This window comes from Leucoraja erinacea, chromosome 3 (assembly GCF_028641065.1).
Source record: "Leucoraja erinacea ecotype New England chromosome 3, Leri_hhj_1, whole genome shotgun sequence".
NCBI classification, from domain to species: Eukaryota; Metazoa; Chordata; class Chondrichthyes; order Rajiformes; family Rajidae; genus Leucoraja; species Leucoraja erinaceus.
The window spans coordinates 79,005,818-79,023,795 of record NC_073379.1 but is presented as its reverse complement, the minus strand read 5'-3'; the positions used below and the strand labels follow the sequence as shown (position 1 = coordinate 79,023,795).

At 43.0% G+C, this 17,978-nt stretch overlaps 1 protein-coding gene across 4 annotated transcripts in view; it reads left to right on the top strand.

Moving 5' to 3' along the window:
- Positions 1–17,978, top strand: part of vps13a (vacuolar protein sorting 13 homolog A) — a 329,586-nt gene that overhangs the window by 57,868 nt on the left and 253,740 nt on the right. For all 4 annotated transcript variants that reach the window (XM_055633035.1, XM_055633034.1, XM_055633037.1 and 1 more), the window contains exons 13-15: positions 12,938–13,109; positions 14,087–14,149; positions 14,351–14,480. In XM_055633035.1, coding sequence (XP_055489010.1) covers positions 12,938–13,109; positions 14,087–14,149; positions 14,351–14,480 — 365 coding nt within the window. The remainder of the gene's footprint in view (positions 1–12,937; positions 13,110–14,086; positions 14,150–14,350; positions 14,481–17,978) is intronic.

Sequence of the window (17,978 nt, the reverse complement as noted above, 5' to 3'; positions counted from 1 at the left end):
TTATTTATAAGAATTATTTTTGGAGATCTTTGTTTTGTTAAATGCGTTGCTCTGTTGGGTATTGACTGAAGTTTGTCAGAAATGAAAAAAGGTAATCATATAGGCTGTTAAATGGATGGCCACTTTATTTTAACAGATAAAGGGTGATTTTTAGATTTGTGTTTCTTGCTCTTTGTGGTGGAAAAGAATGAGTGGTAAAATATAACACTTAAATTAGATATAGCTGCTCAAATGTAAGTAATAACATGCTGTGTCAAGATTGGCAAAACCTTTATCCTTGTATTGAGGGGTTGCCTCATTGATCTAAATTTTTAGCTTGGTGCCAAAATGGCAACGGCATTTAACATACTGGCCTTCAAAACATTTCTACAAAGTTCCAGTTGCATTTTCTTTTCACAAGTTAGAGGAATAGAATTTGGCCCATCGAGTCTACTCCGCCATTCAATCATGGCTGATCTCTGCATCCTAATCTCATTTTCCTGCCTTCTCCCCATAACCCTTGACACCCGTTCTAATGAAGAATTTGTCTAATGCTGCCTTAAAAATATCCACTGAATTGGCCTCCACAGCCCTCTGTGGCATTGTTCCATAGATTAACTCCCCTCTGACTGAAGAAGTTCCTACTCACCACCTTTATCAAAGAGCGCCCTTTAATTCTGAGGCTATGACCTCGGGTCCAAGATTCTCCCACCAGTGGAAACATCCTTTCGCCATCCCCTCTATATATGCCTTTCATTATTTTGTAAGTTTCAATGAGGTCCCCCCCTCAACCGTCTGAACTCTAGCGAGGAGAGGCCCAGCACTGTCATGCACTCATCATATGCTAACCCACTCATTGCTGGAATAATTCTTGTAAACTTCCAATGGATCCTCTTCAGAGCCAGCGCATCCTTCCTCAGAAATGGAGCCCAAATGTGCTTACAGTCCCCCAAATGCGGCCAGACCAGCGCCTGAAAGAGTCTCAGCATTACATCTCTGTTTTTGTATTCCATTCCTCTTGGTATAAATTGAATTTGCCTTCCTTACTACCGATTTCACTTGCAAATTAACTTTTTGGGAGTTCTGCACCAGCAATCCCAAGTCCCTTTACACCTCCGATTTATGGATTGTCTCTCCATATAGAAAATAATCTACGCCTGTGGAAAGGTGTCAGCCTCGATAACAATCAGCATGGGAGCACCCTCAAGGCTGTGTACTCAGCCCCCTGCTGTGCTCACTCTATACTCATGACTGCGTAGCTGGTCATAGTGCGAACTCCATCATCGAGTTAAACACCAGCAAAACCAAGGAACTGATTGTGGACTTTGGAAGAGGGAGGATGGGGATCCACAGACCTGTTTATATCAACGGGTCGATGGTGGAAAGGGTCAAGAGCTTTAAATTCCTGGGCGTGCACATCTCTGAAGATCTCTCCTGGTCCGAGAACACTGATGCAATTATAAAGAAAGCACTACAGCGCCTCTACTTCCTGAGAAGATTACGGAGAGTCGGTTCGTCAAGGAGGACTCTCTCGAACTTCTACAGGTGCACAGTAGAGAGCATGCTGACCGGTTGCATCATGGCTTGGTAGGGCAACCTGAGCGTCCAGGAGCAGAAAAGGCTGCAAAAAGTTGTAACCACTGCCCAGTCCATCATCGGCTCTGACCTCCCTACCATGGCCCGCCTCCTCAGGGTTAACCTGCATCGCACCACGCGGTATCATCCGCACGTGAACGTTTCCACCAGCAACTCAAGGATGCCCTGAAAGCTCGGCTCAAGGACCTGGACTGGGTCGACGCATTGCCGTGGGTTTTGCTGGGTGTCCGCACCATGCCCAAAGAGGACTTGGCCACCTCTTCAGCTGAGTTGGTGTATGGGGCCCCGCTGACAGTGCCCGGTGAGTGCATACCATCAGCAGAGGGCCAGGCTTTGAGACATGGTGGGCACGCTGGCACCGGTGCCGACGTCTCGCCACGGTTCGTGTAAGCAGCACGTTCCTTCTGCACTCAAGGACTGCCTGTTTGTTTTCCTGCGTCCTCTTCAATGGCCGTACGAAGGACCATTCAAGGTCCTCAAGTGTGGCCCTCCCACATTCGTTTTGGACATTGGGGGTCATCGTGAGACGGTCTCCGTTGCATGGCTGAAGCCGGCACATGTGGACATCAGCCAGCCTGTGGTACTTGTGTCAAAGTTTGTTTCTTAAAAGCAGATAGCAACAAAAACTGTTAAAGGCAAAACCGTGGCAATCTTTAATTGGTTCGTCAGACGGGAGTGGCGACCTACAACGAGCGCAAACGTTGCTCAGTGCTTCCTGGGCTCCCTCTCACAGAACAAAGAAGAGTTAGCACAATTATACATTTTTCTTATCAGTAAAACACTCCTACCAAATCTGAATATGGCATGACTGAAAGATTCTGCAACCTTTCAGAAGGTAGGAAGGCTGGGTCCAAATTAAGCTTATCCAGTAACAAGTTATTACTTATCTCTGGAGCGTCAGCTTTTTTTTTTCAATCTTGGCTTCTTTATGGCCTTGAAGAAGCACATGTTATTACTGCAGGCTGCCATCTTAATGTCTTTATTGAAAAGCCAATCTGTCCTCCATATTGTGTTCCATATAATTTACAATGTCATTCAGACTTGGCACCGAGCCATTCTTTTGTACTGCTAGACCCTGCTTTTGTAGAAGAACAACTCCATTTTAGATTTGATTATTAGTCTTTCATATGGGCTGCTGTAAGTTCAGGGTTAATTGCTGCTTACTGCAGATGTTGAAGGAGCAGAGACTTCTCAAAAAGTACAGCTGACTGTCCCTTCATGTACAGGGCCTCATTGTTCCTGGATCAGTCCTGTTCACTGCCCAGGTACACTACAAGGTATTTGTACTCCCTGGTAAACTGCACATCTACACCATTGATGGAGAAAGGGGACATGGGTGTTCCTTTCCTCCTGAAGTCCACCATTAACTCTTTACTCTTGTTGGTGTTGAGCTGCAGGTGATTCAGCCCACACCACTCAACAAAGTCATTGACTACATCTTCATTCAGCTTCCCTCCCCTCATTGATGCAGCCCGTAATTTCAGAGTCATCTGAAAACTTCTGCAGGTGGCAGGAGACCAAGTTATATCTGAAGTCCGAAGTGTAGATGGTGAATGGGAAGGAAGAGAGGACCGTCCCCTGTGGGACCCCCGTGTTGCTCACTACCATGTTCGTGAGACAGTTCTGTAACCTGTTATTCTGTAGGGTGAGAGTTGAACTTGGGGGGTGGGGATTGATACGCTGAGGTTTGGATGGCAGTGAATGAACATCTTATTTTTAATTTAACGGTGCCAAAATAGCAGCAATCCTTGAACCAAATGTCCACAAAGGTCGACTTGTGTTACAGGCCTGCAGACTAGGTGACTACTTTGCTAAAAACCTGCACTCTGTCTGTAGGGAAAGCCTTGTGCTTCCTTTCACCTGTCATGTTAAATCTTTTAACCGCTTGTCTTTAAAATTAAAACTCAGGTTCCCATTACTGACTTTGAATCTCCCTCAGGGGAGGTCACCTTAAATTATATCAATGATGTCACAACGGTAATATGCAAGCCTGAATCTTCGGTAGTCAAGTCATAAGTGATATCTCTTCCTACTCTGTTCTGAGGTACCCGCCTGCTTCAACACGACCACCATCAACACGATCACCGCCAAAAGAAAAACAAGACCTCCTGCCAAAATGATTACCGTCCAGTGGCCTTGACTTCCATCAAGAAATGTTTTGAGAGGCTAGTTATAAAACCCATTAAATCCAGTCTACCCAGCCTTGACCCACTGCTGTTTGCCTACCACCTCAATAGGTCCACAGACGATACCATCACCATAGCTCTACGCTCATCCCTAGAGCACCTGGATAAGAGAGACACCTTTGTCAAACTCCTATTCATAGACTACAGATCTGTCTTTAACACCATTATGCCATCCAAACCTCTCACCAAAATTGCGGGACTGGGATCAGCACTCATCTCTGCAACTGGATCTTTAACTTCCTGACCAACAGACGCCAACCACTGAGGATAGGGGACAAATCATCCTCTACGATAATCCTCAATACTGGTGTTACGCAAAGCTGCATTCTCACCCCCCTTCTTTACTCCTTTTACTCCTCCACCCACGTACAAATCTCATTTGATTTTCAAATTCACAGACTACACTGCCATTGTGGACCAGATATCAAATAATGATGAGACTGAATAGAGGAAGAAGATTGAGAACATCATGTCCTGGTTTCGAGACAAACTTTCAATGTCAGCAAGACAGGAGATAGTGATCGACTTCAGGAAGTGTACCCCAATTTGCATTGACGGTGCCAAAGTAGAGATTGTTGAAAACTTCAAATTCCGAGGAATCAATATCACCAACATTTTCTCCTGGACCGCCCATATTGAAGCAATGACCAAGAAAGCACACCAACGCCTCTATTTCCTTAGGAGGCTTAGGAAGTTTGGCATGTCCCTTCCAAGTCTCACCAACTTCTGCAGGTGCACCATAGAAAGCATTTTATCAGTATGCATCACAGCATGGTTTGGGAACAGCTCCATCCAAGACCACAAGGAATTGCAGCGAATTGTGGACCCAGCCCAGACCATCACACAAACCAACCTCCTTTCCAGTGACTCCATTTATACCTCACACTGCCTAGGCAAGGCCAGCAGCATAATCAGGGATGAGTCGCACTCTGGCCACTCCCTCTTCTCCCCTCTTCCATTAGACAAAAGGTATAAATGTGTGATTCAGGGACAGTTTTTTACCAGCTGTTATCAGACAACTGAATCAATCTACCACAACCAGAGAGCAGTGCTGAATTCATTATTATCATTAGTATCTATATCATTGGTGATTCTCGGACTTTCCTTGATCGGCTTTACTTTGCACTAAATGTTATTCCATTATGTATCTTTACACTGTAAATGGCTCAATTATTATCATGTATTGTCTTTCAGCTGTCTGGATAGCACTCAACAAAAGCTTTTTGCTGTATCTTAATACACGTGACAATAAACTAAACTAAGTTGTGTAAACTGTAACTGATATCCATAAGTTTGTTCTATGCTATCAGATCTGACTCAATACATTGGGGTCCTTGTAGTAGCCATTTAGCTTAACTCAGTATGTTCCAACCATAACCAGTTACCTTTAAATTTTATCTGCCTGTAATTATATGGGTGGGATTTATACATAGTCTGAGGCGTGTTTGCGGCTGGGATTTGGGTTAGTTCGAAGAAGCATGCGGATGAGGACACAGCTTTCGACCATGCACGAGTTTGACCACGAGTAAGATCTAAATGTACTTAAACAAGAAGAAATTTTGATGGCATTGAATGTCTCGTGGAGTGCTCGTAAATGCGTATCGATTATCTCCTAACCTCTGTCTTCAATCGTAGTGACTTAAAGGAGGAATCCTAGAAACAATATAAAAATCTGTCACTACATCTGGTCGAAAGCTACCTTACAGCCAGGAGGTAGAAGATTGGTCTCATAGAAGAGGGACAGAAGATTGGGCTGAATCTCTGGAGAGAGATTACTGCCAGAAGAACTGGTTCCGTAGAAGGGGAACTGAAGATTGGTTCCGTAGAAGAGGAACTGAAGATAGATCTCAGCCAGAGATTGGTTTAGAACCAACCTGCCGGTAGGTTAATCGACAAAGCCACGCGACTTATCTGAAGATTGAAAACTTCACTGATCGAGAGCATTTGGCAGTCTGCTCTCTGCCACTTTGTGGCTCCTCTGACTCACCTGCTCCATCTTGCTCCATGGATTAAGATTTGGCAATCTTAATCCATGGAGCTGGTGAGTCGGAGGAGCCACAAGGTGGCAGAGAGAAGCCAAGATATCCGAAGAGACGAACTAAGGTAACCGAGAAGATAGAAGATGCCTATCTGTAAAAATTCCAGGAGACAAGTTGTTGAGAAGGGGGTCTGAGAAAATCGAGAGCCAGAAGAAACTGATGGAATCCACAGAAAACGTGACGATGGTGCCATTTAATTAGGAACAATTATTGAGTCCTAGTCTTGAGGTTAGAAAATGGCAAGCGGCATTAATGTAAGGCAGACTGCATGGGGAGGAGCTTGAAAGACACACCCAGTGGTTTGAAGATAAAGTGCAATTCTTCGATGAATTTGTGGAGTTTATGAAGGATTGGCTACTTGAAGCCGAAGAGCTTATGGACCCTGTTGCCGAAAGTGTAATGCAAGAAGGTGCTGAAATGGAACATGAGGTAATGCCACAAGATGGTATCTCGAACGTCTACACAAAGATCAAGACATAAATCTGGTTCTGTAGCCAGTTCATCCACAAGGGTATCAGTTCAAGTGCAAGCTGAAGCTGACATAGCTGCTCTTTCATTAAAAGTTAAAGCGATGTAGGAAATGCATGAGATTGAAGAAAAATAAATGCGACTTAAGAGAGAGGCTGAAGAACAAGAAATGTGGCTCAAGAGAGAGGCTGAAGAACAGAAGAGAGAGGCTGAAGAACAAGAAATGCGGCTTAAGAGAGATGCTGAGGAATGAAAAAGGCTGTTGAGTAGACAAAATACAGCTGGATTAAAGGCTAAATTGGCAATTGACAAAAGTACAGCAGAGACACTGGATAAATGAGGCTCGAGATGCAGCTCGAAAGTATCTCAGAGGAAGAGTTCCTCAGATCAAGAAGGAGCTGCTGAGCTGGAGACAGCAGCTGAATTAAATCCACAGCTGGGGACCACCAGGTCTTGTGGCTTTGAACACCCACTGAAATAGTGGTGGGCCGACAAAGTTTTACCTCAACAACAGGATGTTAGACCAAAGCAACAAATTTTGGGCCTCCTGATGAGGCTCGTGACAAACCAGCAACTCAGTACTCTTTTAAGAGGCCTAATACGCAGGCTGATTGGATGATGCCTGTTTATGATATGAAGAGGCCTAGTCGGGGACAAACAACTAGTCATAGGACTCGTGACAAAACTTACTCAGACCAGTATTCTTTTCAGAGGCCTGTTTATCGTACGTCTGGGCCAAGCCAAGGATCTCAAGGTGAATTCTATGAATTGGTGAGGAATCAAACTGAAATCAGTAAGCTCATAGCTCAACAAAATCTCTCTTCCACCCTACCACCAATAGAAATCCCTAGATAAGATGGTGATCTTTTGCGGTATGAAGCTCTCATAATGGCGTCTCACGAAGGAGTAGAAATGAAAACTACTGATGAAAAAGAGCGCTTAGGATTTCTGGTGCATTACACAAGCAGACATGCAAAGCTGCTTGTAGAAAGTTGTCTAAATAGGCCTGGTGGCCATGGCTAACGAGGCAAAAAGGTTGCTTGAAGAACATTATGGTAACGAACAGAGGATTGCTAACGCATACATGAAGATGGCCTATGGACAGATATCAAGTCAAAAGATGTGGAGGCGTTAAGTGAGTTTGCGATATTTCTTAGAGGTTGTTGTAGCTCGATGAAAAATCTCGACCACATGGATGAAATTAATGTTGTTAGTAATACTGGAGCCATCATTCTAAAATTGCCCTATAGGTTTAGTGGAGAGATAGGGCAGGCTGGATAATGGAAAAGGAGAAACGAGAAGCCATGTTGCTTGACCTGGTGGCTTAGAAAGGGAAGTACAGTTCATGTTAGATCCAGGCCATGAGAGTATTCAAGATCCTAAATCAATTGCAACTGTCAAAGGTCCTACCTTTACTAAAACAAAAGGCAGATCAGGACCTAAGGGAAGCAGTTCTGCTACCGCTATAATACCTGTGGAAACGACAGGTGGAATGAAAGGAGATGTATCTACTATCAAGCAAAAAGGATTTTGTTTGTTATGTAATGAAGTTGGTCACACCATAAGGTGGTGTTGAAGATTCAAGAAGAAAGAATATAAAGAAAATATGGATTTCTTAATGGAGAAGGGAATCTGGTTTGAAAAAAAGGACACATGGTTAAAGACTGTAAGAGTCTTAAAACTTGTGTTAAAGTGCAAGCAAGATCATCCTGAAGCACTTCACACTGAGCAGAAGAAGCCGAAGCAAATAGAACAGAACGAGAAGCCAGCTACGAATGATGCTGTCACCTCACGTCAGATAAATGCCCATATTGGGGCTGGGGTAGAAACCTGTATCTTCTCTATCTTACCAGTACAGGTAAGGAATAGCAAGAGGAATACAGTGTTGCAAACTTATGCATTTTTGGATCATGGAAGTTCGGCTACCTTTTGTACAAAAAGCTTGATGAGAAGGCTGGACATTAAAGGAGAAGAGGTTAAGATTCTATTGCATACCATGAATGAGGAGAAATCCTGCGATGGTCATTACATTACAAGTATGTAAATATCTAGTCTGGATGAAGACAATTTTATACCAATACATGAGGTGTTTACACATGAGATCATGCCTGTTTATCATCAAAATATACCCAGACAGGAGGACTTGAAACAATGGCCTTATTTGAAGGATGTCAAGATATCTAAAATAGATTCTGGTATCGACCTACTTATCGGAACAAATGCTTTGAAGGCATTGGAACCTATACAGACTGTGAGGAGCCAATGGGATGGACCGTTTGCTGTGAAAACCCTACTAGGATGGGTTATCTATGGCTCCTTGAGAAGGAAAAACGAACGCAGGAACCAGAAGAATTATCTGCCGCTGCTGTTAATCAAATATCTACTGGTAAATTGGAAAAGCTATTGATCAAGCTTTACAATCAATGACTTCAATGAAAGTACCAGTAAGGAATCTGAAGAAATGTCCAGGGAAGAGTTAAAGTTCTTGGATATTATGAACTACTCAGTAAAGATGATAGACGGACACTATTGTCTGGACTTACCTTTCAAACAAGAAAGTGTTAATCTGACGAATAATCATCGTATGGCAGAGCAACGCATCCAGAATCTGAAAGGCAAGATTGGCAAAATACGAAATTTCATGAGGAATATACGTCTTTCCTAAAGATTATGATTGACAATGATTATGCTGAAATGGTACCAACAAACCAACTAAATCGAAGTGATGGAGAGCTTTGGTACATTCTGCATCATGGGGTGTATCATTCAAAGAAAGGGACCTTGAGGATGGTCTTTGACTGGGCTGCAGGGAGCATCACTTAACTGTCAACTACTGCAAAGTCCAGACCTTACCAACTCACTCATTGGAGTTCTCATTAAATTCAGACAAGAACCAATTGCTTTGATGGCTGATATCAAATCAAAGTATCAGAAAAACATATTGACTACCTGCGATTCTTATGGTGGCCTGAAGGAAGATCTTGTTGAATACCGAATGAAGGTACATCTCTTTGGAGCAGTGTCATCACCAAGTTGTTTGAATTTTGCATTAAAGAAGACCGCAGAGGATAATAAAGCTCACTTTCCAGAAGAAGTGATAACTACTGTGAAGAATAATTGCTATGTGGATGATTGCTTAAAATCCATGTCTACGGAGCAGGAAGCAATTCAAATGGTAAAACATCTGACTTCCCTCTGCAATAAGGGAGAATTTACACTTTCCAAGTGGATCAGCAACAGTTGTGTTGTATTGGAAAGCATTCCACCAGATGATAGAGCCAAGGAGACCAGGGAGTTGGATTTGGCAAAGACAATTTGCCTATGGAAAAAGTATTGGGACTGCACTGGTTTGTTCAAACAGATGAGTTGAAGTTCAGAATCTCGATTCAAGAGCGACCATGTACTAGAAGGGGTATCCTATCTGTGATTGGTTCTGTTTACGACCCTCTGGGATTTCTTGCACCATTTTCACTGCCAGCCAAGTTGATTTTGCAGGATCTTTGTAAGGAAAAGCTTGGATGGGATGAGAGTATAACGCAAACTTCCTCTCACCGATGGACAGAATGGTTAGCAGATCTCAACAAGATCTCAGAATTCAAAGTGGACCGGTGTATAAGCCTACAAGCTTTGGCAAGATCAGAAGTTAACAGCTGCATCATTTCTCAGATACCAGTGAAAGTGGCTACGGTACTGTTTCATATCTAAGACTGGAAAATGATAACAGAGAAGTACATGTTGCATTCTTAATGGAAAAGGCTAGAGTGGCACCATGAAGCAAATGATAATTCCCAGAATGGAACTTACTGCCGCAGTCTTAGCTGTCAAAGTTGACATAATGCTGCAAAAAGAACTACAGCTTCAACTGGAAGATTCTATCTACAGTGCTGTAATACTTCAACAATGAGAACAAACATTTTTTGACATTTGTAGCGAACAGAATCTCTTTTGCATTGGGAGCTACTAATGTTTCACAATGGAAATATGTTAACACAAGGGAAAATCCTGCGGATGAAGCTTTTAGAGCAGAGAGCAGACAGCAGACCGCTTCTTAAGCATCAAGAGATGGATTAATGGACTGGGATTTCTCTGTAAGCCAGACAGAGAATGGCCAAAACTTGAGCTGGGATTTAAAATCTCTGCTAATGATCCGGAAATTAAACAAAACATCATAGTGAAGGTTATTGCTAAAAATCCTATTGATCTCTCAAAGGATTTTCACATATCAACATTATTGTTACGATATATCCATGAAACGATCGAACATGGAGGAAGAAGTTTCATGCTGTCAAAACTTTGGACTTTTGAGTTTTGGATTATATACTGGGTGTCATGCCAGTTGTTAAGGGTTTGATGCGTGCATTACGACTTCAGACTAAGAACAATGGTTTAATGACCAATAACCAAGATGCTTGCTTCTAGAAGATAAAGGTGAAGATGGAAGAATCGCTAAAGAAGTCTGAATGCTATCTCTAGCATAATACATGCTATTTTTTTGTTTTTTGATATTTTAAGATTTTATAGCTCTTTTTTAAATGTCTATTTGTAATTGCCTCGTTATATACTCAGAACAATTAGGGGCTGGTATGTAGTAGCCATTTAGCTTCTCAGTATTTTATAACTATAACCAGTTACCTTTAAATTTTATCTGCCTGTAATTATGTGGGTGGGATTTATACGTAGTCTGAGGCGTGTTTGCGGCTGGGATTCTCGCACAGACGCCCTAGTAGATTTTAGGTTAGGTTGAAGAAGCATGGGGGAGAGGTCACAGCTTTCGACCATGCACGAGTTTGACTACGAGTAAGATCAAAATGTACTTAAACAAGAAGAAGTTTGGATGAATATCTTGTTCAAGAAGGAACTGCAGATGCTGGAAGATCGAGGCACACAAAAATGCTGGAGAAACTCAGAAATAGGTGATGTTTTGGGCCAAAACCCTTCTTCAGTCTGAAGAAGGGTTTCGGCCCAAAACGTCACCTATTTCCTTCGCTCCATAGATGCTGCTGCACCCGCTGAGTTTCTCCAGCATTTTTGTGTACCTTGGATGTTTTTACAACTGCAATAAAAAAGCTATTAATTTTGAGACTACGTTTTGGAATATTTATCTTTCGACAGCATTGAATGTCTCGTGGAGAGCTCGTAAAAGTGTATCGATTATCTCCTAAACTCCTGTCTTCAATCTTAGTGACTTAAAGAGGAATCTTTGAAGCTATATAAAAATCTGTCACTGCAGTCCTTTATATAGCAGGGAATCAAATGAAAATAGTTGATTTGACAAATCATGTTCTATGTCAGTTCTTTTTTTTAATCCCTATTTCCCTTTCAAAATAAATTGCATCTCTTCCTGCACAATAATATTTGGTTTAAAATCAAAATAATCATACTGCATGGAAGCTGGTCCTTCGGCCGAAGTTGCCCATGCCAAACAAGGTGCCCCCCCATCTGCACTTGTCAAAATTGTTGATTTGACAAATCATGTTCTATGTCAGTGATTTTTAAAACCCATTTCCCTTTTAAAATAAATTGTATCTCTTCATGCACAATAATATTTGGTATAAAATCAAAATAATCATACAGCATGGAAGCTGGTCCTTCGGCTGAAGATGCCCTTGCCAAACAAGGTGCCCCATCTGCACCTGTTCCAATGCCCGAGTTTGGTCCATATCCCGCAACCTTTCTTATCCATGTACCTGTCCAAATATATTTTAAATGTTGTTGTAGTACCTGCCTGAACTTCCTCATCTAGCAGCTCGTTCCATATGCCCTTCACCCTCTGAATGGAAAAAGTTGCATCTCACATTCATAGAAACATAGAAAATAGGTGCAGGTCATTCGGCCCTTCGAGCCTGCACCGCCATTAAATATAATCATGGCTGATCATCCAACTTAGTATCCTGTACCTGCCTTCTCACCATACCCCCTGATAACTTTAGCCACAAGGGCCACATCTAACTCCCTCTTAAATATAGCCAATGAACTGGCCTCAACTACCTTCTGTGGCAGAGAATTCCAGAGATTCGCCACTCTCTGTGTGAAAAATGTTTTTCTCATTTCGGTCCTAAAAGATTTCCCCCTTATTCTTAAACTGTGACCCCTTGTTCTGGACTTCCCCAACATTGGGAACAATCTTCCTGCATCTAGCCTGTCCAACCTAATAAGAATTTTGTAAGTTTCTATAAGGTCCCCCCTCAATTTTCTAAATTCTAGCGAGTACAGGCTGAGTAATCCAGTCTTTCCTCATATGACATCCCAGGAATCAGTCTGGTGAACCTTCTCTGTAATGCCTCTATGGCAAGAATGTCTTTCTATTCCTATTAAATCCTTTCCTTCTCACATTAAATCCTCTGGTTCTTGATCCCCTTGCTCTGGGTAATAGACTCCATCTACCCTATCTATACCCTCATGATCTTGTGTATTTCTATAAGATCACCTATCATCCTCCTGAAATTCTCAGAAAATATTTTTTGCTCCAGAGATTACCTTCTTAAGATGTCCATATTCCCAATATTGATTGGATATCTTGGAATGCAATGTTATGGTATAATGTTTAAGATATAATCTAAAGTTTAACATGGTGGCATTTCAGCTCATTGCTCTGTCCTTTAACTGAACTCTTATACAAAAGAGGTTGCTCCCTAGTTTTTTGAACGTTTTCTCGTATTTCTGATTTAGGTGGGCGTATGCTATAAATAGTATATTGTTCGAGAACATAAAGCCGAGATGTGAAGGATGGTCGTGGAAGCACATTCAAATGCACAGGCAAAAAATTAAAATCTACAGAAAGCTCTATAAATTGAGGATTACGAACAAGAGACAGGAAGAACAACTTAACAGCGTTCTTGAGGTTATGCAACAGTTTATATTTAATGTTTAGATTTTTTACTTTTATTTAATCCTTACACATAATAAAGGGGGGTAAATAAATGTACAGAACACCTACTCTTCTAGCACTGTTCTGGATAGGGGCAATATATTTCTTTAGAACCCAACATATTAACGTCATGGTACACAAAAATGCTGGAGAAACTCAGCGGGTGCAGCAGCATCTACGGAGCGAAGGAAATAGGCGACGTTTCGGGCCGAAACCCTTCTTCAGACTGATGGGGGGTGGGGGGAGAAGGAAGAAGGAAAAAGGGAGGAGGAGGAGCCCGAGGGCGGGGGGATGGGAGGAGACAGCTCGAGGGTTAAGGAAGGGGAGGAGACAGCAAGGGCTAGCAAAACTGGGAGAATTCATCGTTCATGCCATCCGGACGCAAGCAACCCAGGTGGAATATGCGGTGCTGTTCCTCCAATTTCCGGTGTTGCTCACTCTGGCAATGGAGGAGACCCAGGACAGAGAGGTCGGATTGGGAATGGGAGGGGGAGTTGAAGTGCTGAGCCACCGGGAATTCAAGTAAGTTATTGCGGACTGAGCGGAGGTGTTCGGCGAAACAATCGCCCAACCTCCGCTTAGTCTCCCCGATGTAAATCAGCTGACATCTAGAGCAGCGGATGCAGTAGATGAGGTTGGAGGAGATACTGGTGAACCTTTGTCGCACCTGGAACGACTGCTTGGGTCCTTGAATGGAGTCGAGGGGGGAGGAGAAGGGACAGGTGTTGCATTTCTTGCGGTTGCAACGGAAAGTGCCCGGGGAGGGGATGGTACAGGAGGCCAGATTTGTAGCTATTATGTTGTATGCATAAGGGAAGTTTTTTTTTGATATGCTATTATATTTGAAGTCTTATCTAAATAATTCACAAGAAGTCTGTAGATTGTTACATTTATAACAAAAAAACAAATGTTAATTTCCTTTTGCTTTCTTCAATATTATTTCGTCACAGGAACATGAAAGGGATCTTGATTTGTTCAACATTACACTCGCAAGACAACAGGCAGAAGTGGAGGTATTTAGGATCTAAATTATCTTCATTTTGAAGAATGTATTTTTGGAGAAAGCATTTAATAAATTAAATATTTAAATATACTGTGCAATTAATTCACTCTTAAAAAACAAATCTCTGTGCAGTTGATCAGCAAAGCAAAATTGATAGCTGTAAAACTTGTCTTGTGGAAAGCAAATGTAAAGTTTTGGAATTTCGTTCTAGGCAATGAAAGCAGGGTACAAGATTTACAGACCTGGTGCAACAGTTGAGGAAGATAATTCTGGAGGATGGTTTGCTTGGGCTTGGAACTGGACAGGAGGCAAAGAAGAGAAACCACGTGATTCAAAATCTGGTACAAAAGTTTTATTTTTGCGGTTAAAGATATTTAAATACATTTAAGAATGCAGATGGCAGATGTTAAATGGGTTTGTTTCATGATATTGTTGGTTTTATGAGATGTTGACCGTTGTTGAATTCTGAGCTCAAAAATGAGACAGGAAAGAGCCTGAGAGCAGTGGATGAAGTGCTTAGAAAGTTTTGATTAGGGTGCAAGGGTAAGTTGATGTTGGAGAGCTGTGGACCAATTGATGCAGTGTTGAAAAGGTAGGCCATTGGAAAATCCTATCAAGGCCCACAAAACATTTAATTAAAATATATACCTTTATTAGATATGTTTGCTTTGTTGTTACCTTCTCCTAACTAACAATGTTCTACATTTTCCTTGATTACCGCCCCCTTTGATGTCTCGTTCTCACACCTTATATTTCCTTATCTCTATCTCCCCCTGCCCTTACTCTGACTGAAGAAGGGTCTCAACCATAAACGTCATCCATTCCTTCTCTCCAGAGATGCTGCCTGTCCCACTGTGTTACTCCAGCATTTTGTGTATCATATAATAAAGATATATTTTTGCCTCCCTTAATTTGCTAGATTGCATCGGTCTCAGCATATCTGTTAAGCATTTATAAATAAGGCAAGTAGCTATCTATAAAACATTATCACAAGCTGCATTTATTAAAATGAGAATAGGATATGCTAATATAGGGTGTAGATTAGTTAGTGCATGTGCACCAATCAGAGTAATGTACCAACACTAGCTCCACCTTACTATACACTTTATATTAACACTCACTTCCCAGATTACGCAGTTACACCGGTGGTAGAGATGAACTAACAAGGTATTGTATTGTACCACCGTGACTGATGATTAAAGCTGACTTGAACATCAGACTGTGTCTACAGTTTACATGGTCAGACTCGCTGGAAATTACCCATTGCGTCTGTCTATCGGGGTTTATTTGCTTTTTATTAGTTTTGAAATTTACTCCGATGGCTCACTCGTGCCGCAAGCCAACCCAGCTCATCTTTGATGCAGACATAGGCGAGCGATGAAGGCTCTTTGAAATTGACTGACATTGTCGTCCATTGCAACGATCCAGATGAAGTCAAGGCATCGCTCTTGCTCAACCTGGCTGGACCCGAGGCTATGATTCGCGCGCAAACCTTCGGCTTTGCGCCACCTGTGCTCGACGGGAACGGCCAGGTGGTAGTCCCAGCTGAGACAATGCGCAACCCTAATGTGCTGCTATGTAAATTCCGTGAGCTATGTGACCTGCCATCGAACCGCTATCTGGAGAGCGCAAAGTTCTTTGCACGCCAACAGCATCCTGACGAACCTGTGGAACGTTTCATCTGTGATTTCAAGTATATGGCCCCGAGATGTTGCATTGGTGAGATAACAAATGAGTTAATACGCGACAAAATCGTTAGTGGCATGTGTGATCAGAAGCTCAAAACAGAGTTACTCCGAAATGTGATATGACTCTTGAACAGGCTGTGCATGCCTGCCGTATGTCGGAGGTTGTAGCCCCACTGAGTGATCAGCTTGACACTCAGGAAAAGGATGTTAATCTGACCGGTTTCGTTAAACGCACCGCGCCAGCTGGCACTAAAAGATTTATGAATGAGCCACCACAGAGGTGCGCTAACTGCAACTATTTCCATAATAGAGGTCGTCAGTTTTGCCCAGCAAACGGTAAATCATGCAATTACTGTAAGAAAATGAACCATTTTGTCGCATGCTGTCGTTCTAGAGGGAACCCCAGTGCAATTTCATAGTCTAATCTACTCCTGTTCCAGCAAGACCCAAGAGTCTCCAACTCCCATGAACAGTTCAAAGCTGCCCACGCTGGCCTACCATCGCTGGAGCTGGAAGCTGCATCGGACTGTCATGAGCCCCACCGCGGGGCGTGGACTTACCATTGGAGCGGATCCCTTGAACATAATGTCCCTAAAGGTCTATAACAAGATAAGAAATAATGAGACCTTGACTACGGATGCCTGTTGTTTACATCTCGTTACTACGCCTACACGGGAGCGGGGGTGTCCCTGAAGGGGGGATGCCTTGGGGGGGGGGGGGGGGGGGGGGGGGAGAGGTTCTGCTCCGTCTTGGAAAATCTGATTTCAAGTGTGTTGTGGATGATGTCACTAAAAACCTGATTTTCTATGTTGTGAAATCGAACTCGGAGCCTTTGTTGGGAATCCATGTTTGCCACGACCTGGGTTTAGTGTCCTTCGGACGCGCTGTCCACAAGCTATGCCTATCTGACGAACCGACACAACTTCTGTCCCAATATCAGGATTTGTTCGATGACAAACTGGGCAAGTTGACAATGACTTACACGATCACTATTGACTCCACAGTTGTCCCAGCAGTACGTGCACCTCACCGCGTACCGCATGCTATGTGTGACAGAATTCAAGCCGAACTGAGACACATGGTGTCCATGGGGGTACTGGCTGAAATAAGTGAACCCACAGACTGGGTCTCCACCATGGTCGTTACAAAAAAGAAAGACAAAGACAAGCTCCGTGTGTGCATTTACCCAAGAGACCTGAATACAGCTATTAAACGCCCACACTGCCCGATGAGAACCATCGAAGACGTTGCAGCTCAAATTGGTCGTGCTACAGTGTTCTCAGTACTAGATGCCAAAAGCTCGTTTTGGCATATACCTCTAGATGGCTCATCCTCAAACCTCACTACATTTGCTACACCATTTGGCAGATTCAAGTTCCTCAGAATGCCATTTGGAATTAACTCGGTCAGCGAGGTCTTTCAGAGAACTATGGAACAGCTGTTCGCTGGCTACCCATGTGCTATCATCGTTGATGACATTTTGGTGTACGGCCATGACCTAGCGGAGCACGATTCTAATGTTAAAATGATTCTAGACAGGGCACCTGAGATCAACCTAAAGTTCAACCCCATGAAGTGCAAGTTTTGCGCCTCAGAGGTTACCTATGTCGGACATGTGTTCACAAGCGAAGGGTTAAAGCCGGACCCTAAAAAGAATGCAGCCATCAATGAACTACCTGCTCCCAGCCTTCAGTGTTTCCTGGGTATGGTTAACTATCTGGGCAAGTTCATACCCAACCTCAGCGAACATATCTCGCCACTGAGACAGCTCACTCACAAGGAGACTGCCTGGACCTGGTACCAACAACACCAACAAGTGTTCGACTCTTTAAAACTTCAGCTAGCCATTGATGTATTTTGACCTCAAGCTGCCAGTCACTATCACCTGTGATGCCTCGCAATCCGGTTTAGGTGCAGCCTGCCTGCAAACATCAGCTGATGGCACCGTGATACCTGTATCGTAAGCCTCTCGCACCATGACAGAGACTGAGCAGCGCTATGCCGACATTGAAAAGGAGCTGCTAGCCGCCGTTTTTGCATGTTTCAAGTTTAGAGACTTTATTTTTGGGAAGACTATTACAATTGAAGCTGACCACCAACCCCTGGTCACCATCCTGAACAAGCCTATTCACGCAGCGCCCGCCCGTTTGA